General features: G+C 39.5%; 1 protein-coding gene across 1 annotated transcript; it reads left to right on the top strand.

Annotated features, from left to right (window-relative positions):
- The first annotated feature begins 10,367 nt into the window (after positions 1-10,367).
- Positions 10,368-11,428, top strand: LOC118675972 (proto-oncogene serine/threonine-protein kinase mos-like). The gene is given in 2 exon segments (XM_036349071.1): positions 10,368-10,515; positions 10,518-11,428. Coding segments are annotated over 2 exon segments (1,059 nt in total).
- Positions 11,429-11,801: the final 373 nt, after the last annotated feature.

The raw sequence follows: 11,801 nt of genomic DNA, 5'->3' as shown, positions 1-11,801 counted from the left end.
GGTTACAACTAGTCCTTACAGCCAATCAGCCTGAGAGTATATCCCTCCCATTTATGTGCCAACAGAAATAAAGGATTAACTACCTGAGGAAGATGTACAGTCCACACAGTTCCCATCTTGAGTGATAGGAAGGCTGTGCCACTGGACCTACAGAATACCTACTACATTAGGCTATGCTACCACGCCTGGGAGACATAGCAGCTCTACCTACTACATTAGGCTATGCTACCACGCCTGGGAGACATAGCAGCTCTACCTACTACATTAGGCTATGCTACCATGCCTGGGAGACATAGCAGCTCTACCTACTACATTAGGCTATGCTACCACGCCTGGGAGACATAGCAGCTCTACCTAATACATAGAGACAAACACAGGGAGACTGCCAAAATGAGGAGATAAAGAAACATGGCCCAAATGAAAGAGCAGAACAAAACTCCAGAAAAGAACTAAACAAATAGAGACAAGGAATCTACAAGAGGCAGAGTTCAAAACAATGGTTATAAGGATGCTCAAGGAACTTAGTTAGAAAATCAACATCATAAAAAAAGGACCTGTCAGAAATGGATAAACTAACTGAAATAAATAATAATTTACAGGAAACTAACAGTAAAGTATATGAAGCCAAGAATCAAATCAGTGATATAAGGAAGCAAAAAACACCCACTTAGAACAACAAAAAGAAAAAAAGAATCCCCCCAAAATACTAATTGCTGAACATCAGCTCGTCTTATCGTCCTGCAATTACCTTCTGAAGCCCCAAGGTGTCTGACTTCATGCTTAGCTCAGAATATCATCTATACCTTATTTTCCCTTTTTATCTTTGAATTTCTCATGTATACAGGATCTCCAACTCTCTCATGTATGTGGGGTTCCCAGGCATACAAAATTAAATTTGATTTTCTCTTGTCAAATTATCTCATGTCAATTTGATTCAACCAGCCAAAAACAAAACAAGAAAACAAAAGCACAGAGAAGGGAAGAGGGCATTTTTCCCTTTTCCCACAAAGCAAAGAGGGAAAAGTAGTTAGATGATATTAGAAGTTGTTTCAGAAAGTTGCAGTAGTGGCTCTCCAGAAATTAAGTCAGGTCCCAACCTAGCCTAAGTGATGAAGCGACAAATACCTCTAGATAATAACAAACATATTTTGAATAGACATGTCCTTGCCAGCTTCTGTAGAACAACACTCTATACATTTCTCACAACACCAAAGATACTGGCTCTGAATAGAAGTTAAATATGTGCAGAATGAATGAATGAATGTTCTTTATTTTACAATATAATTTGAAGCTTTCAGAATTGTAAGTGACTTCTCTGATATATTAATTATGGAAAATGGTTTAAGCTTTATTGAAATACTATGGTTAAGCACTGTTATACTGACTTACATAGGATGAAATAATTCAAGAAAAGTACACAGTACATAAACTGCCTTTCACTGAGTGGGATGGCTGGCATTTAAGCACTATGGTTTTTATGTTCTATGCCAATTGTCTGCCAGAGTCTAGCTGAAATTTAACATTTAATAATGTTAAGTATGTGAATTTGGGGGAGAATTTGCATTTATATCTCAGATGACTTGTTACCCAAGCAGAATTGAGTGGCTACATTTTTCTATTTTTTTCATGCCTTATTTTATTAATCATTCCAATCATATATGTTCCATTCCATAAAAATGAGCTTACCTTCCACCTTTGTGAAATTATTGTTAATCATTCTCTAATGCCTGCATTATCCCATTTAGGCCATCCCCCTATGGTTTTACAATTCCTTCTGCTCATTAATCCAACAGGAGAAATAATGTGCAAACAGGCAAATGTAGGTTTTTCTTGTAAATCATCATTGTCTCTTCAGCAATATTAGAGTTTCTCAAAGTGTTATTTAAGAATCAAATAAATCTCTAGATAGAGCATCCAAGTCAAAGGAGACATAGGTTGGAAAAAAATAGAAAATGATCCACACGCACTGCACCCAGCCTTAATCTTGACCAAAAGAACATTAATTTTAAAATTTGATCATGATGAAAGAATAATTGGAAGGAAGAGACATATAATGGAAAATGAAAATATATATAATTTCCTAAGACCCATGTCCTTCTTGCTACCCAAACTTATCTTAGATGTAAAGGATTTCATATCTCCACATACTTGTTGCATGAGTAAATACATCATATTAGAGGCCCGGTGCACAAAAATTTGTGCACTCGGGGGGAGGGAGGGTCCCTCAGCCTGGCCTGTGCTCTCTCGCAGTCTGGGACCCTCGGGGGATGACCACCTGCTGGCTTAGGCCCACTCCCCGGGGGATTGGGCCTAAGCTGGCAATCAGACATACCTCTGGCAGCCCGGGAGCCCTTGGGGGATGTCCACTTGACAGCAGGGAGCAGGCCTAAGCTGCAGTCGGACATCCTTAGCGCTGCTGAGGAGGCAGGAGAGGCTCCCAATACCACTGCTGTACTGGCAGCCATCAGCCTGGCTTGTGGTTGAGCAGAGCTCCCCCTGTAGGAGCGCACTGACCACCGGGGGCAGCTCCTGCATTGAGCTTCTGCCCCCTGGTGGTCAGTGTGTGTCATAGTGACCAGTCATTCCCAGTCATTCCGCTGTTAGGGTCAAATTGCATATTACCCTTTTATTATATAGGATAGCGGCCTGGTGAATGGGTGGGGCCGGCTGGTTTGCCCTGAAGGGTGTCCCGGATCAGGGTGCGGGTCCCTGCTGGGGTGCCTGGCCAGCCTGGGTGAGGGGCTGATGGCTGTTTGCAGGGTGGTCACACTCCCTTCAGGGTGGGGGTCCCCACTGGGGTGCCTGGCCAGTCTGGGTGAGGGGCTGAGGGCCATTTTCAGGCTGGCCAAGCCCATTGGCGATGGAAGCTCCCAGCCTCTCCTTTTTTCTTTCTTCTTTTTTTTTTTTTAATTCTGGGATTTATTTACCTTCTATAACTAAAACTTTGTTGTCTTCAAGGGAGCTGAGAGCCAGCTCCTGCTTGCTCCAGCTCCGTGGCCACAGCCGGCTGAAAGCAGGTATCTGGGGTTTATTTACCTTCTATAATTGCAACTTTGTTGCTTTTGAGTGGAGCTGAGAGCCAGCGGCAGGCTGGCTTCCTCCATCACTGGAACAAGCAAGCCTATGGATCGCTTCATCTCCGTGGCTGCTGGCCGCCATCTTGGTTGGGTTAATTTGCATACAGTCACTCTGATTGGCTGGTAGGCATGGCTTAAGGCATAGCAAAGGTATGGTCAATTTGCATGTTTGTCTTTTATTAGATTAAAAATTTTCAGATCTAAAATTTTATTTGGTTATTTTTTAAATTTTATTTTTCATTTACAGTTCACATTCAATATCCTATCCTATATAATAAAACCCTCATATGCAAATTGACCAAGTGGTGGAATTACTGGTGGCTATGAACTGACCACCAAGGGGCAGACGCTCAACACAGGAGCTGGCCCCTGGTGGTCAGTGTGTTCCCACAGAGGGAGTGCCACTCAGCCAGAAGCGGGGCTCACAGCTGGTGAGTGCAATGGCGGTGGTGGGAGCCTTCACAGCAGCACTAAGGAGCAGCAAGCTGAGCGGTGGGAAGCAACAAGCAGGTGGGCAGTAAGGAGGAAGGGGTCCCGGACTGAGAGAGGGTATAGGCCAGGCTAAGGGACACCCTCCCATCCCCAGTGCACGAATTTCATGCACTGGGCCTCTAGCATAGTATATAATTATGTATCCATGATCATGTCATAATTATTTATTTTTAATAAATACTGCAACTTGTCTGATTCGTCAATTAAATGTTCAGGTCCACACTGACCCTGTTTACATGCTAAACCAGTATTAACTGGTAAGAGTTCACTAGAGCCAGGGAAGGGGGTAGACAGGAACTCTTACTGGGTATACATCTTATTTGCTCATTTTCTTTCCAAATACCCTCTGAGATATTATAGGAAATATGCAAAGATAATAAATCAGGAAGCTGACTACCAAAATTACCAATAATACATTTAAACCTTGAAATGAAACTTTTCTCCATCAATTAGGACACACACAACTTTTTTTTTTTACCTTTTTATGCCACAATCTTAAATCCTTTCTTTTCATGACTAGGATCCTTTTAGTAATGTCCACACTATTGTTATGCTAAAGTGTGTGAGTAGGAAGTTAGGATATTCCCTATCTCTTTCTCCTTGCCTTGTGAGAAGTCACAGAAGGATGTCATGCCTCTGTTAGACAGCCCACTTGACTGCCATCATAGGAAAATGTGATCCAAACATGACATATACCACTGCTAATTTTCACTGTCACTGTATACTCAGTATAAATACAAGATAAATAAATAAAGTCTCCTTAACCTCTGATGGTGACCTTAATTCTAATGTTCTTTTATAATTTATAGCACCATTGACATAAACTCTTATAAACCTGCTCTTATCTCTACTAAAGTCTTTTATAGACAACCTTTTTCTATGACTTACACCTCATTATAAAAATCATTGGCTGTCTCAAAGAAAGTGAGTGCAGTAAGCTGGGAACTAGTTCTTTGACATATTGAGATGGTATATCAGTCTGGAGGTATAATTCTCAAAACAGAAAGTTGGAATTATAGATACCACCCACATTAATTCATAAATAGAAGAAATAATGTTGGTACAGAATAGTGATTTTCAAGTTATAGTGCAAATGAGTCAAAATAGTATTTTAATTTAAAAAAAAATGATTTATGACTCAATATATCAAAATTCACCAGGACTCATTTCTTTCATGTATTATAAATTAATATCACATTTATCTCATTTGAAAAAAATAAAGATATTGATGATTTATAAAATGAAATATAGAGGTTCAACTCTTTTCAGAAGGAAGATCTAGCAGTTTTCTTGAAGCTCTCTATTGATCTGATAACAATAGTTATTTTTGCTATTTGAACTTTAATCTGCCCCTTTGATCCATTTGCTATAACTAATTATGATTAAAGTTTCTCAAAGCATTTACATAAATTTGAGTCATGTGAAAAGAACTAACAATTAGACTAATGAGTTTCATAAGTCATTTCTTCTGCATCCACTATTTACTCATGCATCCAACTTTTAAAAGAATCATGCATTCTTTTTTTACTCAGCTCCCTACACTCATTCTCTGACCATCAGCATCTAACATACTGCTTTCACATGTTCAGTAAATGTATGTGATGAATTTATGTGTCTATTAGTGTATGTGTGTGTGTGTGTTTCTTTCCCACTAATAAGAAAGGGTGGAGAGGTTCATCCCTGGAGAGTTACAGGAAGTGAATAAAACCTGTATTTTGTGTGATGCATTATCCCCCTCAGGAGCCTGGGACAGATGATCTCTTAAAGTCATTTTTTGATCTATAACTAAATGATCAGTGAGCCAGCTTCAGGTTGCCCTGTACTATTTAACTCATAGTGCTATTACTCAAGAGTACTAAATAGTGCCCCTGGGCTCTGAAAAAATTAATGCACAACCCTTAAGGTCAAAATTACTGCCAGGTAGTGATTTAAGTAATGGGAAATAAATCCCATTAAGATATAGCTAAGTAGTTAATCAGCAAGCAAAATAATAATGATAATAATGAAAAATAAGGAGTTAATTTTGTTTTCTCATTCTGCACTCTGTGGACAGAAATAACTGTTAAGTGTGTTCCTCATAGAAATCTTTAATAAAAAGTAGTGATCAAAACTTCCCATGGGTTTCTCATCTCTAAACTAAATATGTCCTATCCCTTTCATTTTTACACATAGTATTTGTTTTCATCCCTCTTATTTTCTTTGCTTTTTCAATGTCCTCTTCAGTTTATCACTCTTTATCAATGTGATGACCTACAATATTAACCTAATAAAAAAATGTGAATTTATTGTAAGAAGTGCTCCATTTTGCCTATATTTTAAAATATTTCCTTAATGTCATAATAAACACCAGCTTTATAAATGGCAGATCTGTTGTTTTTGTAATGAACTGCTGCAATCATGGGTAGCATTCTTGCTGGTTATGAAGATACCTAAAATCTCCTTGGTTTATGTACTAAGCTTATGAACCAGGCTCTGTTTAAAAATAATAGTTTTGGCAACAAAGTAGTTTATTAGCCACAGAAAGGTAAGGATATTCATTTAGTAATATTAGATGATTTACTGTGGTGGGACTGTAAAAACATGCATACAAGTCTTCCAAGTCTGAGAACAACGATTGATGCCCAGCAATATCAGACTGCTCCCTCAATAACTCTATTGATAGGAGAATACTGAATCTATTGAAGAAATATACAATCATTTGTGATTTATGTTTTTGTGTTAGTGTGATAACCTCTGCTTAGTACTTCTCACCTTTTTATGACGTTATTAAATAATTTAGCCAGTCAGTATTTTTTAAAATAGCCACTTTAACAGTTAAAAAAATTATACAAAACACAAAGGAGTCAAATGTAAGAGAGAGATACCATAACATATTTCTGGTTGTTTTTTTCTCTCCCTTGAACTAGCAATTTCTTTGAAGACTGGGAATACTAGTCATCTGAACATATCAAGTCTCCCTAACCAAAGTGAAAAGGAAGTATATGCCCTGTAAACCATTGCCTAAGGTTGGGGCTTAGTATAAAATTTATCAAAATCTGTTCATTTTTTCATTTGTGAGAATTAGTTATACTCAAATTCCTATGCTATCATACACAAACTCTTTCCAAAGGAAAGAGTTAATTTTAAGGTTGTATTATCACTTAGCTCAGTTATTTTGAAAGATAGTTCACCAAAACATGACCTCACTAAATTTTGCCATTGGTTAAAGAAGAAAGGAAAGGAATCCAGTAAATAAAGACCAAAAATATATGGCCTCAATTCATGTATCTTTTGTGACATATTTTCTTGTCTTTCCAAAGTAATTATATCCTATCTATTGAGCATAGTAATCTCAATAGCTCCTTTAGTTCTTGAAGGTATTATCTTCACCCAAGTAAGGAAGAACTTGAAAAACCATGGCCAGTCAAATGAGAGAAATTTCTCAAGCCTACATCCATAACGTTGTGTATGACACCACTAGTTTTATTCACATGAGGATAATGGATACTTCTTAGAAGAACGGTACAGAACACTACGGAGAATATTTTATTGAGACTCTAAAAAAGAAGATAAAAGCAATCCTTAGCCTATGAGAAAAGTAACTCAGATGGTAGGTGAAAAATCAAAGGGATTGGTCATAATCCTGGGGTATCAGGTGTAGTCAGATCAGACAGATATTATTTAGATGTCATTGAGGTAACATTCAGATGTACATATGTACTTAGGCCTGAGGGACTTCAAGGTTATCCCTAGGGAATGTATGAAATGCTCTGAGATCCTTTTGATAACAGACTTTACTTCCATAATAAGATCTATAAAAGCAATGCAAGTATCATTGGCAATGTTAGATATACCACAATCAAATTGTTGAAAGAGAAAGATACTTGAAAGTAACAAGAGAAAAATAATTCATCATACACAAGAGATTCTCATTAAAATTAACAGGTAGCTGACTTCTTATCAGAAACCACTGAGGCCAGAAATCAGTGGGATGACATGTTCAAATTGCAAAAGAAAAGGACTCTCAACCAAGAATTACATATCCAACAAAACTACCTTTCAACAATAAGGAAAACATTAAGACATCCCCAAATAAATAAAAATTGAGATAATTCATCACTACTGCTACAAAAAAACACTAAAGGGAATCCTTAAAGCTGAAATTAATGGGCACTGGACAGTATTTAATTCACATAACAAAATAAAGAACTGATTAAGACGACTGTGTAGGTAAATATAAAAGTGTGTTTAATTATTTTAACTGAATAATTATTTTCTCCTACCCAATTTAAAAGCCAACTGCATAAAGCAATAATATAAAACTGAGCTGATGGGCTTATCTATATATAGAAAAGCCTAAGCAACTGGCCAACCAGCCGGCCAGCCCACCAGCGCTAGCTATGACATGCACTGACCACCAGGGGGCAGACGCTCAAAGCAGTACAGCAACTTTGCAGAGTGCCCTCTCACACTTTGGGACACCTTGGGAGATGTCAGACTGCTGGTTTTGGCCCGATCCCTGCAGGCCAGGCTGAGGGAACCCACCTGCTGGAGGGACACCACTCACTCCGCAGATGCCCTTCGAGCCCTGGTGCTGCCCCAAGTGAGGCCAGCCAAGGAGGGACCATGGGAGGCTGGCTCCAGAACATGTCCGGCCCGTCTCACCCAGTCCTGTCCTGCCAGCAGCCTTCTAATTAATTTCTGTTCAATGTGCAGGAATCCGGGCACCAGGCTTCTAGTAATATATAAAGATGTAAGTTGTATTATAGTAATAGCACAAAGGGAGGGGAGGGAATAGAACTATATAGAAGCAAAGTTTTTTTGAAATTAATATGGCATTAATCTGAAATAGATTGTTATAAATTAAGCTTTCATTTTATTTCTGGGACAACAACTAAGAAACTTTAAAAAAAATAATGAAATAAATGACAAGGAAGTTAACATATACAATAGAAAATAAAATATCTATTTAACACATAAAGCATAATGGAGAATTGAGGAACAAAAATTATATAAGACAGAAAACCAATATCAAAACTTAAGAAATAAATTCTACCTTATTGCCCTAACTGGTTTGGTTCAGTGGATAGAGCATCGGCCTGCAGACTGAAGGGTCCCAGGTTCGATTCCAGTCAAGGGCATGTACTTTGGTTGTGGGCACATCCCCAGTAGGGGGTGTTCAGGAGGCAGCTGATCGATGTTTCTCTCTCATCAATCTTTCTGACTCTCTATCCCTCTCCCTTCCTCTCTGTAAAATATCAATAAAATACATTTTTAAAAATTCTACCTTATTGATAATTACATTAAATGTAGATGGATTAAGCACTGTAATCAAAAGACAGATTGACAGTGGATAAAAAAGATCCAACTATCTACTGTCTTTAGGTTCAAAGACACAAATAGGTTGAAAATAAAAGCATAGAAAAAGATATATTTCTACACTTCCCTGGAATTAGTAAAATGTCAAGTCTATTACATTATGATAAGTTATATATGTATATTATAATATCGAGAACAACCACTATATAAAATATACTAAAAAACTAAAAATAAATCAAAATGGTACCCTAAAAATTAACTCACAGAAAGGCAACTCACAGGAAGACAAGAAAAGAGAAACAGGGATATGAGAAAGAGAAGGAATAAACAGAAAAAAAAATATGACAGACTTGAAACCTATTATGTAAATAATTAACCTTCAATATAAATGATCTAAATATACCAATTAGAAGACAAAGTTGGCAAAATGGATATTAAAAAGGCCCAATTATATGCTATTTATAAGAAATTCACTTCAAAACAACATAGATAGGTTGAAAGCAAAATAAGTCTGTTGAAGAAAGCTAAGAACCATAAGATTTCATTCATATGTGGGATATAAAACTGAAATTTATAGATACTGACAATAGTATGGTGATTACTGAAGGAAAGGGGTGGGGGACAGTAAAAGGCAAAAGGAGCCAAATATATGGTGACAGAAAATGATATGACTTCGTGTGGTGGGGGAATGTATCATAGAAAGGTACACTTGAAATTTACATAATCTTAGTACCCAATGTCACCCAAATCAATTTAATAAAAAAAAAGAAAGTAAAAGAATGAGATATGGTATACTATGCCAATAAGAATTTTTTAAAAGATTGAAGGGAACTCTTTGTATCTGTATTAAAACACTCAGGTGTTCAAATACTTTATTACATGGTAGGGCTCAGTCTTTGTGAAATTGATTGATGACTACAGGTATGTAGCCTTTCTTACATTTTCATGAACCAGATTACTCAAGTATTAAGTCAAGATCTTACTAATATATAAAAAAGAGTAATAACTAGAAGACCTTCTAAACCAGCAACTGATATGAAATAGCTGGTGTGAGGCTGCTGATGGGAAGAGCAGCCAAAGCTAAAGAAAACACACATACAGCATCAGTTAAGTAACTATGGGCCCAGCTTCGTATTTTACATTGGAAAGAAAGTTTTCATGTATCACAAAAATAGCAATAGAAGAGGGTCAAGTGGAAGGATGATTTTTATTCTCAGTTCTCTGGTGTGGTTTGTGGTTCTTCTTTCAACATCTGTCAGTCTCCATCAATATATACCTGGAAAAAAAAATCGGGCAATTATTATTTGAAAGGTTATAGAATTGTCCACATTGTGAATTTCACCTTCCTAGTTGTCACTTCACAGCTAGGTTGATAACTTAGATCCCAATAAAATTAGCCTTGAGTAAGATACTTTAACAGAGGCAGTCAGTCGTTCGTGCTCCCAGACTGATGGGGGTTTTCACTTACCCGAGCCGCTCTAGATCCACTTTGAAGAGGCCATGCCCTCGCAGCTCCCACGGCGCAGTTACCTCCCGGGCGAGTTTTCTCCCTCCGTGGACTCCAGGCCCTGCAGCAGCCCCTCGGAGCTCCCAGGTAGGGCCGGGAAGCTCTTCCTGGGCACCACTCTTCCCAGGCCCCCACGTCTGCCTCGCGGCTGGCCTGGTGCACCATCGATTGGGAGCAGGTGTGCTTCCTGCAGAGGTTGGGCGCTGGGGGCTTCGGCTCCGTGTACAAGGCGACCTACCACGGTGTGCTCGTGGCCATCAAGCAAGTGAACAGGTGCACCAAGAACCGCCTGGCATCCCAGCGCAGCTTCTGGGCTGAGCTCAACGTAGCTAGACTTCGCCATGAGAACATCGTGGGGGTTGTGGCTACCAGTACGCTCACGCCCGTGGGCTTTAATAGTTTAGGCACCATCATCATGGAGTTTGGTGGCCTTGTCACTTTACACCAAGTCATATACGGTGCTACCAGCTCCCCTGAGGAAGAGGAGGAGGAGGAGGAAGTGGAGTCCCACGGTGGTGCAGGAGGGGAGTTGTATTTGTCCAAGTGCCTGCAGTACACCCTGGATATCGTGAACCGGCTGCTCTTCCTCCACTCACAAAGCATTGTGCACTTGGACCTGAAGCCCGCCAACATTCTGATCAGTGAGCGGGACGTCTGCAAAATCGGGGACTTTGGTTGTTCTGAGAGACTGGAGGATCTCCCGTGCTTCCAGACCCCTTCTTACCACCTGGGCAGCACCTACACCCACCGTGCCCCTGAGCTCCTCAAAGGAGAGACCCTGACGCCCAAAGCGGACATCTATTCTTTCGCCATCGCTCTCTGGCAAATGACGACCCAGGAGGTGCCTTACCTGGGCGAGCGTCAGCACGTGCTCTACGCGGTGGTGGCTTACAACCTGCGGCCACCGCTCTCGGCAGCTGTCTTCGCGGCCTCCATCCCTGGGAAGAGACTGGAGGAGGTGATCCAGGGCTGCTGGAGGGCCAGTGCCCTGCGGAGGCCAAGTGCGGAGCTGCTCCTGGCTGACCTCAACTCCCTGAGAGCTGACCTCGGCTGACTCTAAACCTGTTTCAAGATAAGCGCTTGTCGTTGTTTCTATTTATTTTTAAAGAAGTGAAGATGTAGGAAAAAAAATATTTGTAGGACATATTTTTAGAAAATAAAGTCACTAAAACCTCAAAAATAAAAAGAGATACTTTAACATTTACTATTAGAAACTGCCTGGTACACACATCCCTTTGGAGAAACAGGAGCCTCATCCAAAAGGACCTAAAATGCTGTGAACCAGACTTGACAGACACAGTCCACTGAAATGCTGGAAGCCTGGAGAAAAACAAACTCTTGTCCCTTGCTTTCCCCCTTTCTCTCATAGGCCATTGTAGAAAAGTAAAGTGGGTTTTTGTTGTTGTTGTTGTTGTTGTTTTTTATGT

Source organism: Myotis myotis, unplaced genomic scaffold (genome assembly GCF_014108235.1).
Source record: "Myotis myotis isolate mMyoMyo1 unplaced genomic scaffold, mMyoMyo1.p scaffold_m19_p_2, whole genome shotgun sequence".
Lineage (NCBI taxonomy): Eukaryota > Metazoa > Chordata > Mammalia > Chiroptera > Vespertilionidae > Myotis > Myotis myotis.
The sequence above is the reverse complement of the archived record's forward strand: the minus strand, read 5'-3'. Positions and strand labels throughout refer to the sequence as shown.